The sequence below is a fragment of the Drosophila rhopaloa genome, unplaced genomic scaffold, assembly GCF_018152115.1.
Source record: "Drosophila rhopaloa isolate 14029-0021.01 unplaced genomic scaffold, ASM1815211v1 contig_158, whole genome shotgun sequence".
Classification (NCBI taxonomy): Eukaryota; Metazoa; Arthropoda; class Insecta; order Diptera; family Drosophilidae; genus Drosophila; species Drosophila rhopaloa.
The window spans coordinates 77476-96521 of NW_025335037.1; the positions used below are offsets into that span (position 1 = coordinate 77476).

Below are 19046 nucleotides of genomic sequence, written 5' to 3' on the forward strand. Positions count from 1 at the left end.
CTTAAGAAACACTAAAGCTATGGCATATCCGATCAATCAGTTATATGCCAGCTATCGGATATAGTCGCATCGGTTGGCCGAAAATAAAACCCATAGAAAATCCCAATTTCCTAACTTTACTAACACCAAAGTTAGGGAATTTGCGATCATTCAGTTATATGGCAGCTATAGGATATAGTCGGCCGATCCTTATGAAATTTGGTAGGTCGGATTAATTGGCCAAAAAAAAACCCATAGAAAATCCCAACTTCCTAACTTTACTAACACCAAAGTTATGGAATTTGCGATCATTCAGTTATATGGCAGCTATAGGATATAGTCGGCCGATCCTTATGAAATTTGGTAGGTCAGATTGATTGGCCAAAAATAAAACCCATAGAAAATCCCAACTTCCTAACTTTACTAACACCAAAGTAATGGAATTTGCGATCATTCAGTTATATGGCAGCTATAGGATATAGTCGGCCGATCCTTATGAAATTTGGTAGGTCAGATTGATTGGCCAAAAATAAAACCCATAGAAAATCCCAACTTCCTAACTTAACAAACACCAAAGTTATGGCATTTCCGATCAATCAGTTATATGGCAGCTATAGGATATAGTTGGCCGATCCTTATGAAATTTGGTAGGTCAGATTGATTGGCCAAAAATAAAACCCATAGAAAATCCTAACTTCCTAACTTAACAAACACCAAAGTTATGGCATTTCCGATCAATCAGTTATATGGCAGCTATAGGATATAGTTGGCCGATCCAGGCCGTTCCGACTTATATACTGCGTGCAAAGGAAAGAAGGGTGTGTACAAAGTTTCAATTCCATATCTTTAAAACTGAGAGACTAGTTTGCGTAGAAACAGACAGACGGACAGACGGACAGACGGACAGACGGACAGACAGACGGACAGACGGACAGACGGACAGACGTACAGACGGACAGACGGACATGCTTATATCAACTCAGGAGGTGATCCTGATCAAGAATATATATACTTTATAGGGTCGGAGATGTCTCCTTCACTCCGTTGCACACTTTTGACCAAAATTATAATACCCTCTGCAAGGGTATAAAAATAAATCGACTACAGATTCAAAATGGAAAATAATATTTAATAAATCTATTTCTCAAAAGAAAAATTCGAGGGAATTTTATTGATTGATTTTATTGATTTATTGATGATGATAGCTATGATAGCCACATTCTATGAGTAAGTAAAAATTTTATTATATGTACCAGTGCTCAATAACAATTCTAAAAGTTAAGATTGAAGAACACACCAACGTTATCTCATTTCTAAACGTTCAGGTATATAGCAGCTATACGATATAGCCAGTCCCATCTTTCTAACTTAAGAAACACTAAAGCTATGGCATATCCGATCAATCAGTTATATGCCAGCTATCGGATATAGTCGCATCGGTTGGCCGAAAATAAAACCCATAGAAAATCCCAATTTCCTAACTTTACTAACACCAAAGTTAGGGAATTTGCGATCATTCAGTTATATGGCAGCTATAGGATATAGTCGGCCGATCCTTATGAAATTTGGTAGGTCGGATTAATTGGCCAAAAAAAAAACCCATAGAAAATCCCAACTTCCTAACTTTACTAACACCAAAGTTATGGAATTTGCGATCATTCAGTTATATGGCAGCTATAGGATATAGTCGGCCGATCCTTATGAAATTTGGTAGGTCAGATTGATTGGCCAAAAATAAAACCCATAGAAAATCCCAACTTCCTAACTTTACTAACACCAAAGTAATGGAATTTGCGATCATTCAGTTATATGGCAGCTATAGGATATAGTCGGCCGATCCTTATGAAATTTGGTAGGTCAGATTGATTGGCCAAAAATAAAACCCATAGAAAATCCCAACTTCCTAACTTAACAAACACCAAAGTTATGGCATTTCCGATCAATCAGTTATATGGCAGCTATAGGATATAGTTGGCCGATCCTTATGAAATTTGGTAGGTCAGATTGATTGGCCAAAAATAAAACCCATAGAAAATCCTAACTTCCTAACTTAACAAACACCAAAGTTATGGCATTTCCGATCAATCAGTTATATGGCAGCTATAGGATATAGTTGGCCGATCCAGGCCGTTCCGACTTATATACTGCGTGCAAAGGAAAGAAGGGTGTGTACAAAGTTTCAATTCCATATCTTTAAAACTGAGAGACTAGTTTGCGTAGAAACAGACAGACGGACAGACGGACAGACGGACAGACGGACAGACAGACGGACAGACGGACAGACGGACAGACGGACATGCTTATATCAACTCAGGAGGTGATCCTGATCAAGAATATATATACTTTATAGGGTCGGAGATGTCTCCTTCACTCCGTTGCACACTTTTGACCAAAATTATAATACCCTCTGCAAGGGTATAAAAAGAATAGTTCAGGGGAAATGGAAAACACCATTAAAGAACCATCCCCAGCGCTCTCCACATCCTCTTCTGTCCCAAAAAACTAGCCTCCTCTTTTCTTCTTTGCTATCAGAATACAAGAGGCTTACTTAGTAAGCTGTCTAAATTGTATTCGGATAGTTTTTCTTTCCCATATAATATTATGGTATGTACAGAGACCTGGTTAAGGCCGGATATTCTTAGCTCCGAAATTCTCCCGGGTAAGTACACAATTTATAGGCTTGATCGTCAGTCCAGACGGGGAGGTGGGGTCCTAATTGCTGTCGACTCCACCTTTTCGTCTGAATTACTAACTTTCGAAGAATTTTATAACATCGAATTCCTAGGTATAAAATTATCGTTTCCCGGTAGTTTTGTGTATATTACTTGTTCATATATCCCACCATCATCTGAGTTCCCTATTTACGCAAATCACCTTTCCGTTATTCAGTCCATTTCCAAAAAACTGTCGGATCGAGATCAGTTAATTGTATTAGGTGATTTTAATATACCTAGTGCGACATGGTCCCCTGACGAAAACTCTAATATTTTACTTCCTTTAGCGCAGCATGACTTTATTGACGGCTTGCTTGACATTGCGCTATCCCAAGTGAACCATGTTAAGAACTCCTTAGGACGTTTACTGGACTTGTGTTTTGTTTCAAATTCAGAAGGCGTTTGCCTATCAAGAACGTCACCACTTACACAACCGGAAGATCCTTATCATCCAACTCTAGAGCTGACTGTAGACGCAAGAACAGAGCTGAATAAAAAATCCGAAAAGTCGGTTAAACGAATCCGCTGCTTTCGTAAGGCAAACTTTGATCTTTTAAATACTTTTATATCCGGCTATGACTGGTCCGAATTTTATTCATGCACTAACGTGGCTAAGGCCGTTAATATCTTTTATAATGCATTGAATTCCTTCTTTTATCTGTGTGTTCCGTTATACTATCCGTCAATTTCAAATAAACCTCCGTGGTTTAATAAAGAGTTGTCCCACCTAAAATATATTAAGTCCAGACTTTTCAATAAATTTAAAATGTGCGGTTCACAATCTGCCTTCTCTCGGTACCTAAGGGCTCGGTCAAATTTTATCGTGCTTAACGCCCGGTGTTATAAAAGCTATTTGACTCGTTGTAGGGTCCAATTTTCACAAGATCCAAAACAGTTTTATAATTTTGTTAACACTAAGCGTAAATCAGCCTGTTACCCTGCATCACAATCATTCGAAAACTCTACGGCAAATTCTGATCAGGCAATTGCCGATCTATTTGCCCAGTTTTTCCAGACAACATATTCTGTTTCATCCCGTCCAAATCCGTCTTATTCAAATGCCATACCCAAGTCGAACTTGATTTTTTGTCCGAGGTTAAGCGAAAGCTCCCTTCTTTTGGATCTTCATAAAGTTAAGCCTATCTATTCACCGGGTCCGGACGGAGTTCCAGGCTGCGTGCTGAGGTACTGTGCTGAAACTCTGTGTAGACCTCTGTACAAATTGCTTACCTTGTCTTTAAAAACATCTCATTTCCCACGTATTTGGAAGGAGTCATTTGTCATTCCCCTTCATAAGAAAGGAAATAAATGCAATACAAGTAATTACAGAGGCATATCCAAATTATCTTTGTAGATCGATTATATCTCCATGTCAACATGGATTTATAAGGCGAAGATCTACGACGACAAACCTCTTGGAGCTAACGTCTTTTGTAATAAATGGCTTTAGAAAGAACATCCAGACTGACGTAGTTTACACTGACTTTAGTAAAGCGTTTGATTCAGTAAATCACTCGCTACTTGTATTAAAGCTAGACTTATTAGGATTTCCATGTGATCTTCTAACATGGATCTCAAGTTATCTGAGTGGTAGGACTCAACGAGTCCTCTTTAAAAACTCGATCTCTGATTTGATCCGAGTTACTTCAGGCGTCCCACAAGGAAGCCACCTTGGCCCACTTCTTTTTACTTTATTTATAAACGATCTCCCTCTAGTCTTGACAAAGTCGCGTGTCCTTATGTACGCAGATGACGTTAAGTTATGCCTGCAATATAACGAAATTTCTAGCAGTTCAGACTTACAATCTGACCTAAACGCTTTTCAAACATGGTGTTGTGAAAATCTTTTGGATTTAAATAGCTCTAAGTGCAAAGTAATGACATTTTTTCGGGTGAACCCACAATATGCAACGTATACGCTGGGTGGTTGCGCGTTGTCTAGAATTACGCATGTTGATTACCTTGGCGTCCTCCTTGACCCTAAACTTAAGTTTGGTGACCATATTACTTCTATGGTGAATAAAGCCAGGGGAGTACTTGGATTTATTAAAAGGTGGTCAAAGGAATTCGATGATCCCTATGTTACAAAGACTCTCTTCATTTCACTAGTCCGTCCAATCCTGGAGTACTGTTCTGCAGTTTGGAGTCCTCAGTATGGTGTACATATAGACCGGATAGAGTCTGTGCAAAAGAACTTTTTATTATTTGCTCTACGGGGCCTTAACTGGAATGCAAGCCTTATTTTACCATCCTACTCTAGTAGACTTCTCCTAATTAATCTACCATCCTTAGTAAACCGTAGAACGATGCTTGGCACAACTTTTATCTATAAACTTATTCACGGGGATGTGGAGAGTCCCGAGTTACTGGGTCGCATAAGCTTCTCCGTGCCTAATAGAATTACCAGGAACTATGTTCCTCTTACATTAAATATTTGTAGATCTAACTTTGATATGCATGAACCGTTTAGAGTACTGTGTAACGACTATAATAGACTATACCACATTATTTCTACTACCGACTCTTTGCCAAGCCTAAAATCATTAATTTTATCTTACCTAGCACAAAATTAGTATTAGTATTAGTCTCGTACGTATTTGTAATCTTAGTCTGTCCGCTTCTACATTGTGCTTTTAACTTCTCGCGATCTCGTTTTTACGCCTATTAGGCTCCGCGCGTAACAAGCACTGCTTGGTGTCGTAAGGGCCACTTGTTTGCGCTGATCATAGTGCATCAACGTCCGAATAAAAAAATAATTCATTGAAGCTAAGTTATAATGAATTAAATGAGCTCAGTAAAGAATTGATTCCGAGAATACAAATAACAAGAAAGGAAGCAAACTTCGGCAAGCCGATGTTTATATACCCTTGCAGCTATTACAAATCGACTACATTTCGATTTCTAGGCCTATATTACTAAAAACAATGAAGCTATGTTGATTTTGCACTGCATTTTGCCATCGATTCTATGGCAGCTATATGATATAGTTATCCGATACTAATAAAATTAAAACCGTAATTCCATAATATTTTAATATTACCAAATCCCAAAGAACAAAAAACAACAAAGTTCCTATACGATTGTTCCTATACGAGCTATATGATATAGGTATGACAACTTTTGTTAAAGTTTCAAGCAGATAGCTAGATCGACTCTCCTGATGATGGTTATCAAGAATATATATACTTTATATGGTCGGAAATGTCTCCTTCATTGCGTTGCAAACTTTTGACTGAAATTATAATACCCTCTGCAAGGGTATAAAAATGCCAAACGAGATCGTCGATCTACAACATCACCACATAGGTGCATATGTCGCCCTAATTTTATCACTTGGGGTGATAACATTTTATGTAAAAAAGTCACATCAATTAACTTCGCCATCGTCAAAGGACACCGACTTGCCAGAGAGGCCAGCGTTAACCAACTCCCCAAGAAGACATCACCAGATGCCAGTATCCGACGCCTTTGAGATCAACGTTGGATGATGTTGAACACCTGTTCACCACGGACAGCGCCAGCTCTGCCTGAGCTACCTTTTCTATTTTTACTAACCCTAGCGTATAAACTGCTTGTGTGGGAGACAATAATGATGACTCTGTATATATCTTATATGTATATCTTAGAACATAAGCAATGCAATGTATTTTTAATTAACAGCCCCATACCACTTCTTTGGTATGGTGCCCCCTTGACTCTGAAAACGTGTATATAAACCTGACCTTTTGCCCTAATAAAATCAGTACTCAAGCAATACTTGTGTATTCAACTACTCTGCGTTCTACGAGTGAGCATCGCTGTGTGTTTGGCCCTCATACGCATGATCCCTCCGAGTTAAACCAATTTAAGTGTTGATTTAGCAACCTATCGTCACTAGAGTATAATCTAGGGGCAACCATTCCTATAAATAATAAAATTAAATTACAAACACATAGAAATAGCATACAAAGGTTGCACATACAAATGCCTTATAGACACAGGATCCACAATAAATATAATTAATAACGAGGACGAAAGCTAACTTCGGCAAGCCGAAGTTTTAATGCCCTTGCAGACTTTGCCGAAATTGATAAAATTGAAAAAGTAGCGAAAGTAATAAGGTAAACATAAATAAAGTAGATTTGCATAGTTTCATGTCAATTGCTTTTATACAGCAAAAATTTCATATAAAAATAGAAAAAAAGGGATATTTTTGCAGCCTTTAACAATTTTTCCTACGGAAGCCAGAAGATATAGACGTCCGATCGGCAAGCACTTTTACCCTGATCTAGATATGCGTAAATAAAAAAGACATGGAAAAATGTATGTCAATAGCTTACACACTGCTCGAAATATTCTGAAAATCATCAAATTTGGACCGATTTCACCGTATTGTTCCTATGGGTGCTATAGGATATAGACCGAATGGCATGCGCTTTTACCCTTATCAAGGTATTCATAAAAAAATACTATTTGGAAGGGTTCATGTCAATAGCTTATATACTGCGCGAAATATTCTAAAAATCATTAAATTTTAACCGATTTCACCTTATTGCTCCTATGGGAGCTATAGGATATAGACGTCCGATCAGCCCGCGCTTTTACCCTGATCAAGGTATGCATAAAACAAGAAAGGAAAGTTAACTTCGGGCGGAGCCGAAGTTGATATACCCTTGCAGAATATTCTGTAAATTATATTCTTCAAAATTTGAATTGAACGTATCTACCTTTTTCAGCCACTTTTATAATGCAAGGGAGTGACAGTAACGGGCAGTAACGGTCATACAAATTACGACTGGGTTTACATGCTTTAGTTTACAACCCATTACTTTTTAGATAACAGAGACATTTTATTTAAAGAAATCCACGGGATTATCCCATTATAACTTGGTAAACAGGTCAAATTTGGCAAACGTTCAATTGGTTCAATGAACACGTGCAAGGGGCAGGAATTGTACAAAGATCCTGAACTTCGCAACCGGTAACGCAGGTATGAGTGGCTTTGTAACTGTACAATATCAGGTAATACCTTTTCTAGGACCAAAATTATTCATAACATTTAAATTGCACAACAGGTAGCACAGGTACATACAAAAACATGATTTTTTATTGCCTTTTTTAAAAGGGTCAAACTAGGGAACCTTTAAAGGATCTAGGGATAATTCTTTTTAATTTGGGATATTACCTAACTGGGCTATATATTTAGAAATCCTATATTCCGTAGATCAGTCAATGAAAAAATTTATCGAGTGACGACGTTACTCTGTCTGTTACAAGTGCAAAAATATTTTTTACAAGTGATACAAATTATTTTTTACAAGTGATACAAATTATTTTTTACAAGTGATAAAAATTATTTTTTACAAGTGATACAAATTATTTTTTACAAGTGATAAAAATTAAATGTAATAGCGTGCTATTCGAAACACAAACTTTGGTAAGTACATTTTACTAATAACTTTCAAATTCTCATAAAATGGCATTCCATGCAGGTGATTTTATATATATATCATTTCATAATTTTTATTTTTTCATACAGCACTATAAAAAATGCCACGTGTATCACATTTGTCACAGGAGCTACGTCGCCAAGCTGCTTTAAGTCGCAGTAGAGCCCGCTATGAACGGAATGCGTCCCAAATAAGAGCTCGAAACTCTCAACATATCGCCAATGTTCGCGACAATAAACCTAACTTTCGGGAGGAAAGTCGTGCTCAGGATTCCACTGCCCGCGCGCAGCGGAGAAGAAGTGAAAGGGTTCGCAACCTTGAACGAATTCGGGACGCACAAGCGCATTCAAATCGCCGGGAGGACTCTGAGGAGCGAAGACAAGAGCAGTTGCGAAACACTGCTGAGCATGCGTCTCGGAGGACTAACCCAGAAATGCGTTCTGCGGAGCGTATTGAGGATGCTGCAAGACATTCGAATCGTCGACAGAACTCTGAGGAGCGAAGACAAGAGCAGTTGCGAAACACTGCTGAGCATGCGTCTCGGAGGACTAACCCAGAAATGCGTTCTGCGGAGCGTATTGAGGATGCTGCAAGACATTCGAATCGTCGACAGAACTCTGAGGAGCGAAGACAAGAGCAGTTGCGAAACACTGCTGAGCATGCGTCTCGGAGGACTAACCCAGAAATGCGTTCCGCGGATTCGGGACATGGATGCACATTCGATCCGTCGAGAGGACCCCGAGGAGCGAAGACGAGAGCAGTTGCGAAACACTGCTGAGCACTCTACTCGGAGGACTTTTCCGGAGTTTCGAATTCCTGAACGGATCCGGGACATGGATGCACACGCGATCCGTCGAGAGGACCCCGAGGAGCGACGACGAGAGCAGTTGCGAAACACTGCTGAGCACTCTAATCGGAGGACTATTCCGGAGTACCGAAATCCTGAACGGGTTCGGGACGCCGCAGCGCGTACTATTCGGCGAGAAGACACCGAGGAGCGGCGACAAGAGCAGGTGCAAAATACTGCTGACCATGCCACTCGGAGGAACAATCCCGAATTTCGAATTTCAGAGCGGATTCGGGACGCCGCAGCACGAGCTGCTCATCGCGAGGACCCAGAGGAACGTGCAAGGGAACAGGAAAGGAACACTGGAGAGCACCGACAGCGACGAAGGGATATGGAAGACAGGCAGCGAGAACGGGAAAGGGACGCCGATAACAGGAGAGCAACCAGGAGAAATCCCATCGCTAGATCACAGGAGCAACGGATAAACACATCACAACGCCGGGAAACACGACAACAGCGGAGGATTCGGGAAGAACAAATTCGGCAAATGGCAGAGGATCGATTATTAAACTTTAGGATGGACTCACAAAATCGACTGGATGCCTCCCAAAGGCAGTCGCAAAGAAACATGGACGCAAGAGCTCAACTTTCGGAGGATGAACTGGCACGGGAACGAGGACAACAGCGAAATAGGATTCGATCATCAGCGAGGGATCTGTACCACAGAAACATTAAGGAAGGCCCAACGGCTATTTGTATTTGCTGTGGAGGAACATGGTTCCGTTCGCAGGTAAGTGGATTATCAATCCTGGCTATCTCCTCTAAATTTCCTCTCCTAAACGTTGGCAACGCCTTTTATTTGTCAAGAAAATTTCCCAGTCCGTCCGGCAAATATAACTTTTGCCACACTTGTCGTCGTGCCATTTCTCTTGGTAAGCTCCCATCACACTGCCTTTCTAATGGGTTCGATTTCCCAGAAATACCTGAGTGCTTAAATGGACTCACCTGCCTCGAAGAACGCCTTATTTCACCGAGAATCCCTTTTATGAGGATTATTTCCCTCGGCTATGAAAGGCAATGTGGAATCAGAGGGGCAGTGGTGAATGTTCCAATTTCAGTTCCCGATATTGTGACTGCGCTTCCACGCTCTTTCGACTCTACCCATGTCATCCAAGTCCATTTAAAAAGGAGACTAGAGTACGCTCACAATTTCATGACTGAAACTATTCGACCCGCTCGGGTCCTTGAAGCTGTACGGTACTTAGTAAGTACCGAGCTCTACAGAAAGCACAACATTTCACTAAACGAATCATGGCTAACAGAACTTCAAGGAATTAATGATATTCCTTTTATTGCGGACGAATCTGATCGCGAAGCAGTAGAGCAACTTCTTCACCAGCAGCACCACTCCCAAAATGCTTCAGAGCTCGAAGAAAATTTAAATCCCGGAGGCCATGAAACATTATTGGAAAATAATGATACTGCAATTCAGCGCATTGCATTGGCACCGGGTGAAGGCCGTCGGCCAACAAGCTTAACGCTTGACGAAGACGCAGAGGAACTTTCCTTTCCAACTATTTCTTGCGGAGAAATATTTAAAGGAAATACAACCTATGCGAAAAAAGCCAGATCCCAAATCCGTTTTTACGACCGTCGTTGCGCTGTAGTTCCAAAAGTTTTATACATGTATAAATTTTACGAAATGCAGCGCATACAAAATTCAATTTCAATTGCTTTACGCAAAAAGTCAGGAGCGGTTACCGCTGGTAATCTGCGGGATGTATCATTTGTTGACCGTCTTGTGCAACATGATGATGGCTACCACATCCTGAAAGGCTTACGGTCTGCACCAGCTCATTGGGAGGCTGAGAAAAAAAAAGTTATAGCCATGATTCGACAATTTGGGCTGCCAACGTTTTTTATAACCCTTTCCGCTGCTGAAACTAAGTGGAATGAACTTTTAGTTATCCTGTCTCTCCTATTGGATAATAGGGCTATAAGCGAGGAAGAAGCGGCAGCTCTTTCCAGCTCCGAAAAGGCTCGGTTAATCCGATCCGATCCAGTGACGTGCTCTCGATACTTCGATTACAGGTTGCGACAATTAATGAAATTGTTCAAAACCGATATTTTTGGGGAATTCAATCTTTCTCATTTTTATTGGAGAATCGAGTTCCAGCACAGAGGATCTCCACATTCTCATGGCATGTACTGGCTTGCTGGTGCTCCTAAGCTCGAAGACAACGAAAATACCGAGCAAGTAATAAACTTTATTGATAGGTTTATTACTACAAATGGAGACGATACTGAACTACAAGAAGTAATTCAGTATCAACGCCACAAGCATAGTGCTTCTTGCCTAAGAGAGTTACGCGGACAGGAGTTCTGCCGATTCAATATGCCATATCCTCCTATGCCCGAAACGCTTATTTTGCATCCAATAGAAGAAAACGAAGTCAATATTGAAGATCATAAAACTTTGTTTAAAAAAATTAAGGAAGCTTTAAGGACCATTTCAAATGAAGACGCAGCTTTATTTAACAATTTTGATCATTTTCTGTCCCACCTTGAAACTAATTTTGAAGCCTACAAGCTAGCCTTACGTTCCAGCTTAAAAAAGCCACAAATTTTTCTTCGCAGACAATTCTCCGACCGACTGCTCAATGCTTATAATAGAGATATTCTAGGCTTGCACAGAGCTAATATGGATATTCAATTTATCCTAGATGCGTACGCCTGTTGTAGTTATATCATTAACTACATAAACAAATCAAACAGAGGCGTATCGCAGTTGCTCCGTGAAGCCATGGCAGAAATAAGCCATGGGAATATTTCTATTAAAAGGAAATTACAGCACCTAGGGAATAAGTTTATTAACGCAACAGAAATATCGGCCCAAGAAGCAGCTTACAATATTTTGGGTCTGCATATGTCGGAGGCAAGTGAAGGTACTATTTTTGTAAACACTTGCCATCCAGACAAACGAGTTCGATTGGCTCGCTCAAATGAAGAATTAGAGCGACTTCCAAACAACTCGGTGGATATTTTTGAGCGTAATATTCTTGACCGATATGTGCAAAGGCATGAGCAGTTGGAAGGAATTTGTTTAGCAGATTTCGCAGCTTGGTACAGATTTGTCAAGCGGATTGCACGATCTGCCGCTAATCATAGGGAAGACTATGATGAAGCAAATGATGTGGAGGTAGATGACGAAGATGAAGTTGCTGAGCAAAGTTATCCACTGATGGATGGGTCTGGTTGCGTTAAGAAACGTAGGCATCCCCTGATTCTAAGGTGGGTTCGCTTTAGCATAAACTCTTCACCTTGCGATTATTTCCGAGAGCATTTAATGCTCTTCTATCCTTGGCGAAATGAAGAAGCTGAACTTCTTTCCAACGACATTGAAAACACATTCCGAGTAAACCATGAAGCCATTAAGATAATGAAAAGGAACTATGATGTGTTTGATGATATGGAGTTAGAAAGAGTTCTGGAAGATTTGCAAGAGGATAGGGGAGATAATGCTCCTGATGCGGAAGAACCTGCCTCACAATTTTTAGACGAAGAGTTTAGAGCTTTGGCTGTACCAAATATAGAGCGGAACGTAAATATTCTTCAGGAGGACAATGCGATAAACAACCCTGAAGAAGACGGCGAACTTCAATTAATTAGACTCCCCCGTTAGTTTCCAATGATGACCTTTGCTCGCTAACTCGGTCCCTTAATTACAAACAAAGACTATATTATGCACATGTGATGCATAATGTTGTTAGTAAAAATATGTTTTACGAATATGTTGGTGGAGGGGCCGGTGTAGGAAAAAGCAGACTGATTTCTACCATCTATCAGTCTGTGACTTGGCGAGCAAATAAGCTTCCTGGTGCTACGGATTCAGCAAAGGTTTTATTATGTGCTCCGACTGGAAAAGCTGCTTTTGGAATTGGAGGACTGACTCTACATTCAGTGTTTTCTCTTCCAATTAATCAGGCTTCAGGTCCCTTAAGACCTTTAAGCAATGATAGTTTAAATACAATTCATTGCAAGTTGATTGATCTCCAACTGATTATAATTGATGAAATTTCTATGGTTGGTTCTAAAATGCTTTCATTTTTGGATCAACGGCTTCGTCAAATATTCCGAAGCCCTGACTTAAGTTTTGGTGGAAAATCAATTATAGTTTTTGGAGATCTAAAGCAGCTTTCCCCAGTTGGAGACAGTTGGATATTTTCGGAGAGGACAATTAATCCTTATAGCGTTTTAGCAGGAAATAGCTTATGGAACAACTTTAAGTATTTTGAGCTCACAGAAATAATGCGCCAAAGAGGCGACCATGCATTTGCTCAAGCCCTAAATCATTTATCTGAGGCTTGCATGACAATAGCAGATATAGAGCTCCTTAAACAAAGAGTGGTTTCACCCAGCGAAGTTCCTGATGATGCCATTCATTTATTTTCTTCTAACGAAGAAGTTAATAATTACAATTCCCTAAAACTAGCGCAAATTGGGACGGAAGAATTGGTTTCCACTGCTGTTGATACAGTGAAAACTGCGAACATATCTACACGAAACAGGGAAAACACGTTAAGATATGCTCAAAATATGAAAACCTCTGAAACACAGGGTTTGCCATATGTTCTTCATCTCAAAACAACTGCTAAATATATGGTGACCGTCAATATAGACACAAGTGACGGACTTGTAAATGGAGCAACTGGTCAGCTGATGCTAATTGACCATTGCTTAGTGAATGGCTTAAATTTAGTAACGCGACTTTGGATTAAATTTTTTGAACCCACGGTTGGCACTATCGCCAGATCAAAGGTTCGGAATAGTCCCGATCCCGAATGGACTCCAATAGTAAAAGCCTCTCGAGTTTTTCAATGTGGAAGATCGGAGCATGCTTCTGTTGACCGAAAACAATTTCCAATTGTTCCTGCTGAGGCTATTACCATCCACAAAAGCCAAGGAGCAACATATAGCAAAGTCGCCGTGCATCTTAAAAGAGGCATCAAGCGAGCTTCGTTGTATGTTGGATGCAGCAGAGCCACTAGCGCATCAGGACTTTTTCTTCTAGGCGACTTTGTTCCTCCAACAAGATTTGGAGCTCAAAATGTCCAAGACGAACTTAAAAAGTTAAGAGAGGAAAAGTTTTTGACTACGCATTATGAGTTTGTGGTTAACAGAAACGAAGACATCTCCCTTTATTACCATAATGTTGAGTCTCTTCGAAGCCATCGCGAAGATATTTTTAACGACCCTATTATTTGTTGTTCAAATTTTCTTTGTTTTGTCGAAACTTGGACTCTTCCCAGCGAAGACTTTTCTTCACAAGGTTTCGACATAATAAGAAGAATTGATAGCAATCGATTGAATGGTATTGGCAAAAATGGAATTATGATTTATGCCAAACAAAATATTGCCGAAAATGTAGTTTTCTTGTTTGAGACAAATAAGTCTTTGAGCTCAAGAACTATATACCAATCAATTGCCTTCAAATATCTTAATACATCCTTCATTGTTGTTTATAGGAATCCAACGTTTCCTATAGCACAATTTCGTAATGAAGTTATGTCGGACGTAGAAAGGATACGCAGCTTAGAAAATAATAGCAAATTGGTTATTTTAGGAGATTTTAATATTTGCAGATCCACAACCACTGATCGACTTGAGGAAGCTTTAAATCAATTTAATCTAATTCCAATCAATAATTATGCAACCACGAAACATTTGACGCAAATTGATTGGATTTTTGCTGAAAAGTGAGCTGGGGAATGCTGTTGCTCTTACATACAAAACGAGCTATAGTCATCATGATGGAATTTTTTTTAAGTATAGATATTAAGATTTCTTTATTAATTTATTTATCAATTTAATAACTTATTTATTTATTTGAATTGTATATATTTAAGTGAAATAGAAATAGATTATTTATTGTTTAAAGATTGTGATAAATTTTTTATTTATAAAGTGCAATATAGATTAAGCTTTATAATATTTCCCTCTCGTGGATTGAGACCTTGTCGTGGTGAGGGGGCTGAGTATGTGAGGATTCATAATAAATATCACGGAAACCAGCATCAATCCTTTGTTTTAACTAATTCATAAAAAACAAGAAAGGAAAGTTAACTTCGGGCGGAGCCGAAGTTGATATACCCTTGCAGAATATTCTGTAAATTATATTCTTCAAAATTTGAATTGAACGTATCTACCTTTTTCAGCCACTTTTATAATGCAAGGGAGTGACAGTAACGGGCAGTAACGGTCATACAAATTACGACTGGGTTTACATGCTTTAGTTTACAACCCATTACTTTTTAGATAACAGAGACATTTTATTTAAAGAAATCCACGGGATTATCCCATTATAACTTGGTAAACAGGTCAAATTTGGCAAACGTTCAATTGGTTCAATGAACACGTGCAAGGGGCAGGAATTGTACAAAGATCCTGAACTTCGCAACCGGTAACGCAGGTATGAGTGGCTTTGTAACTGTACAATATCAGGTAATACCTTTTCTAGGACCAAAATTATTCATAACATTTAAATTGCACAACAGGTAGCACAGGTACATACAAAAACATGATTTTTTATTGCCTTTTTTAAAAGGGTCAAACTAGGGAACCTTTAAAGGATCTAGGGATAATTCTTTTTAATTTGGGATATTACCTAACTTGGCTATATATTTAGAAATCCTATATTCCGTAGATCAGTCAATGAAAAAATTTATCGAGTGACGACGTTACTCTGTCTGTTACAAGTGCAAAAATATTTTTTACAAGTGATACAAATTATTTTTTACAAGTGATACAAATTATTTTTTACAAGTGATAAAAATTATTTTTTACAAGTGATACAAATTATTTTTTACAAGTGATAAAAATTAAATGTAATAGCGTGCTATTCGAAACACAAACTTTGGTAAGTACATTTTACTAATAACTTTCAAATTCTCATAAAATGGCATTCCATGCAGGTGATTTTATATATATATCATTTCATAATTTTTATTTTTTCATACAGCACTATAAAAAATGCCACGTGTATCACATTTGTCACAGGAGCAACGTCGCCAAGCTGCTTTAAGTCGCAGTAGAGCCCGCTATGAACGGAATGCGTCCCAAATAAGAGCTCGAAACTCTCAACATATCGCCAATGTTCGCGACAATAACCCTAACTTTCGGGAGGAAAGTCGTGCTCAGGATTCCACTGCCCGCGCGCAGCGGAGAAGAAGTGAAAGGGTTCGCAACCTTGAACGAATTCGGGACGCACAAGCGCATTCAAATCGCCGGGAGGACTCTGAGGAGCGAAGACAAGAGCAGTTGCGAAACACTGCTGAGCATGCGTCTCGGAGGACTAACCCAGAAATGCGTTCTGCGGAGCGTATTGAGGATGCTGCAAGACATTCGAATCGTCGACAGAACTCTGAGGAGCGAAGACAAGAGCAGTTGCGAAACACTGCTGAGCATGCGTCTCGGAGGACTAACCCAGAAATGCGTTCTGCGGAGCGTATTGAGGATGCTGCAAGACATTCGAATCGTCGACAGAACTCTGAGGAGCGAAGACAAGAGCAGTTGCGAAACACTGCTGAGCATGCGTCTCGGAGGACTAACTCCAGAAATGCGTTCCGCGGATTCGGGACATGGATGCACATTCGATCCGTCGAGAGGACCCCGAGGAGCGAAGACGAGAGCAGTTGCGAAACACTGCTGAGCACTCTACTCGGAGGACTTTTCCGGAGTTTCGAATTCCTGAACGGATCCGGGACATGGATGCACACGCGATCCGTCGAGAGGACCCCGAGGAGCGACGACGAGAGCAGTTGCGAAACACTGCTGAGCACTCTAATCGGAGGACTATTCCGGAGTACCGAAATCCTGAACGGGTTCGGGACGCCGCAGCGCGTACTATTCGGCGAGAAGACACCGAGGAGCGGCGACAAGAGCAGGTGCAAAATACTGCTGACCATGCCACTCGGAGGAACAATCCCGAATTTCGAATTTCAGAGCGGATTCGGGACGCCGCAGCACGAGCTGCTCATCGCGAGGACCCAGAGGAACGTGCAAGGGAACAGGAAAGGAACACTGGAGAGCACCGACAGCGACGAAGGGATATGGAAGACAGGCAGCGAGAACGGGAAAGGGACGCCGATAACAGGAGAGCAACCAGGAGAAATCCCATCGCTAGATCACAGGAGCAACGGATAAACACATCACAACGCCGGGAAACACGACAACAGCGGAGGATTCGGGAAGAACAAATTCGGCAAATGGCAGAGGATCGATTATTAAACTTTAGGATGGACTCACAAAATCGACTGGATGCCTCCCAAAGGCAGTCGCAAAGAAACATGGACGCAAGAGCTCAACTTTCGGAGGATGAACTGGCACGGGAACGAGGACAACAGCGAAATAGGATTCGATCATCAGCGAGGGATCTGTACCACAGAAACATTAAGGAAGGCCCAACGGCTATTTGTATTTGCTGTGGAGGAACATGGTTCCGTTCGCAGGTAAGTGGATTATCAATCCTGGCTATCTCCTCTAAATTTCCTCTCCTAAACGTTGGCAACGCCTTTTATTTGTCAAGAAAATTTCCCAGTCCGTCCGGCAAATATAACTTTTGCCACACTTGTCGTCGTGCCATTTCTCTTGGTAAGCTCCCATCACTCTGCCTTTCTAATGGGTTCGATTTCCCAGAAATACCTGAGTGCTTAAATGGACTCACCTGCCTCGAAGAACGCCTTATTTCACCGAGAATCCCTTTTATGAGGATTATTTCCCTCGGCTATGAAAGGCAATGTGGAATCAGAGGGGCAGTGGTGAATGTTCCAATTTCAGTTCCCGATATTGTGACTGCGCTTCCACGCTCTTTCGACTCTACCCATGTCATCCAAGTCCATTTAAAAAGGAGACTAGAGTACGCTCACAATTTCATGACTGAAACTATTCGACCCGCTCGGGTCCTTGAAGCTGTACGGTACTTAGTAAGTACCGAGCTCTACAGAAAGCACAACATTTCACTAAACGAATCATGGCTAACAGAACTTCAAGGAATTAATGATATTCCTTTTATTGCGGACGAATCTGATCGCGAAGCAGTAGAGCAACTTCTTCACCAGCAGCACCACTCCCAAAATGCTTCAGAGCTCGAAGAAAATTTAAATCCCGGAGGCCATGAAACATTATTGGAAAATAATGATACTGCAATTCAGCGCATTGCATTGGCACCGGGTGAAGGCCGTCGGCCAACAAGCTTAACGCTTGACGAAGACGCAGAGGAACTTTCCTTTCCAACTATTTCTTGCGGAGAAATATTTAAAGGAAATACAACCTATGCGAAAAAAGCCAGATCCCAAATCCGTTTTTACGACCGTCGTTGCGCTGTAGTTCCAAAAGTTTTATACATGTATAAATTTTACGAAATGCAGCGCATACAAAATTCAATTTCAATTGCTTTACGCAAAAAGTCAGGAGCGGTTACCGCTGGTAATCTGCGGGATGAATCATTTGTTGACCGTCTTGTGCAACATGATGATGGCTACCACATCCTGAAAGGCTTACGGTCTGCACCAGCTCATTGGGAGGCTGGAAAAAAAAAAGTTATAGCCATGATTCGACAATTTGGGCTGCCAACGTTTTTTATAACCCTTTCCGCTGCTGAAACTAAGTGGAATGAACTTTTAGTTATCCTGTCTCTTCTATTGGATAATAGGGCTATAAGCGAGGAAGAAGCGGCAGCTCTTTCCAGCTCCGAAAAGGCTCGGTTAATCCGATCCGATCCAGTGACGTGCTCTCGATACTTCGATTACAGGTTGCGACAATTAATGAAATTGTTCAAAACCGATATTTTTGGGGAATTCAATCTTTCTCATTTTTATTGGAGAATCGAGTTCCAGCACAGAGGATCTCCACATTCTCATGGCATGTACTGGCTTGCTGGTGCTCCTAAGCTCGAAGACAACGAAAATACCGAGCAAGTAATAAACTTTATTGATAGGTTTATTACTACAAATGGAGACGATACTGAACTACAAGAAGTAATTCAGTATCAACGCCACAAGCATAGTGCTTCTTGCCTAAGAGAGTTACGCGGACAGGAGTTCTGCCGATTCAATATGCCATATCCTCCTATGCCCGAAA

General features: G+C 40.5%; 1 protein-coding gene across 1 annotated transcript in view; it reads left to right on the plus strand.

Annotated features, from left to right (window-relative positions):
* LOC123037334 (trichohyalin-like) overlaps nucleotides 1-19046 on the plus strand; it is a 94576-nt gene that overhangs the window by 52771 nt on the left and 22759 nt on the right. Inside the window, exons 6-8 of the mRNA XM_044457452.1 lie at nucleotides 9055-9699; nucleotides 11998-12510; nucleotides 16772-17416. Of these exons, the coding sequence (XP_044313387.1) occupies nucleotides 9055-9699; nucleotides 11998-12510; nucleotides 16772-17416 (1803 nt within the window). The remainder of the gene's footprint in view (nucleotides 1-9054; nucleotides 9700-11997; nucleotides 12511-16771; nucleotides 17417-19046) is intronic.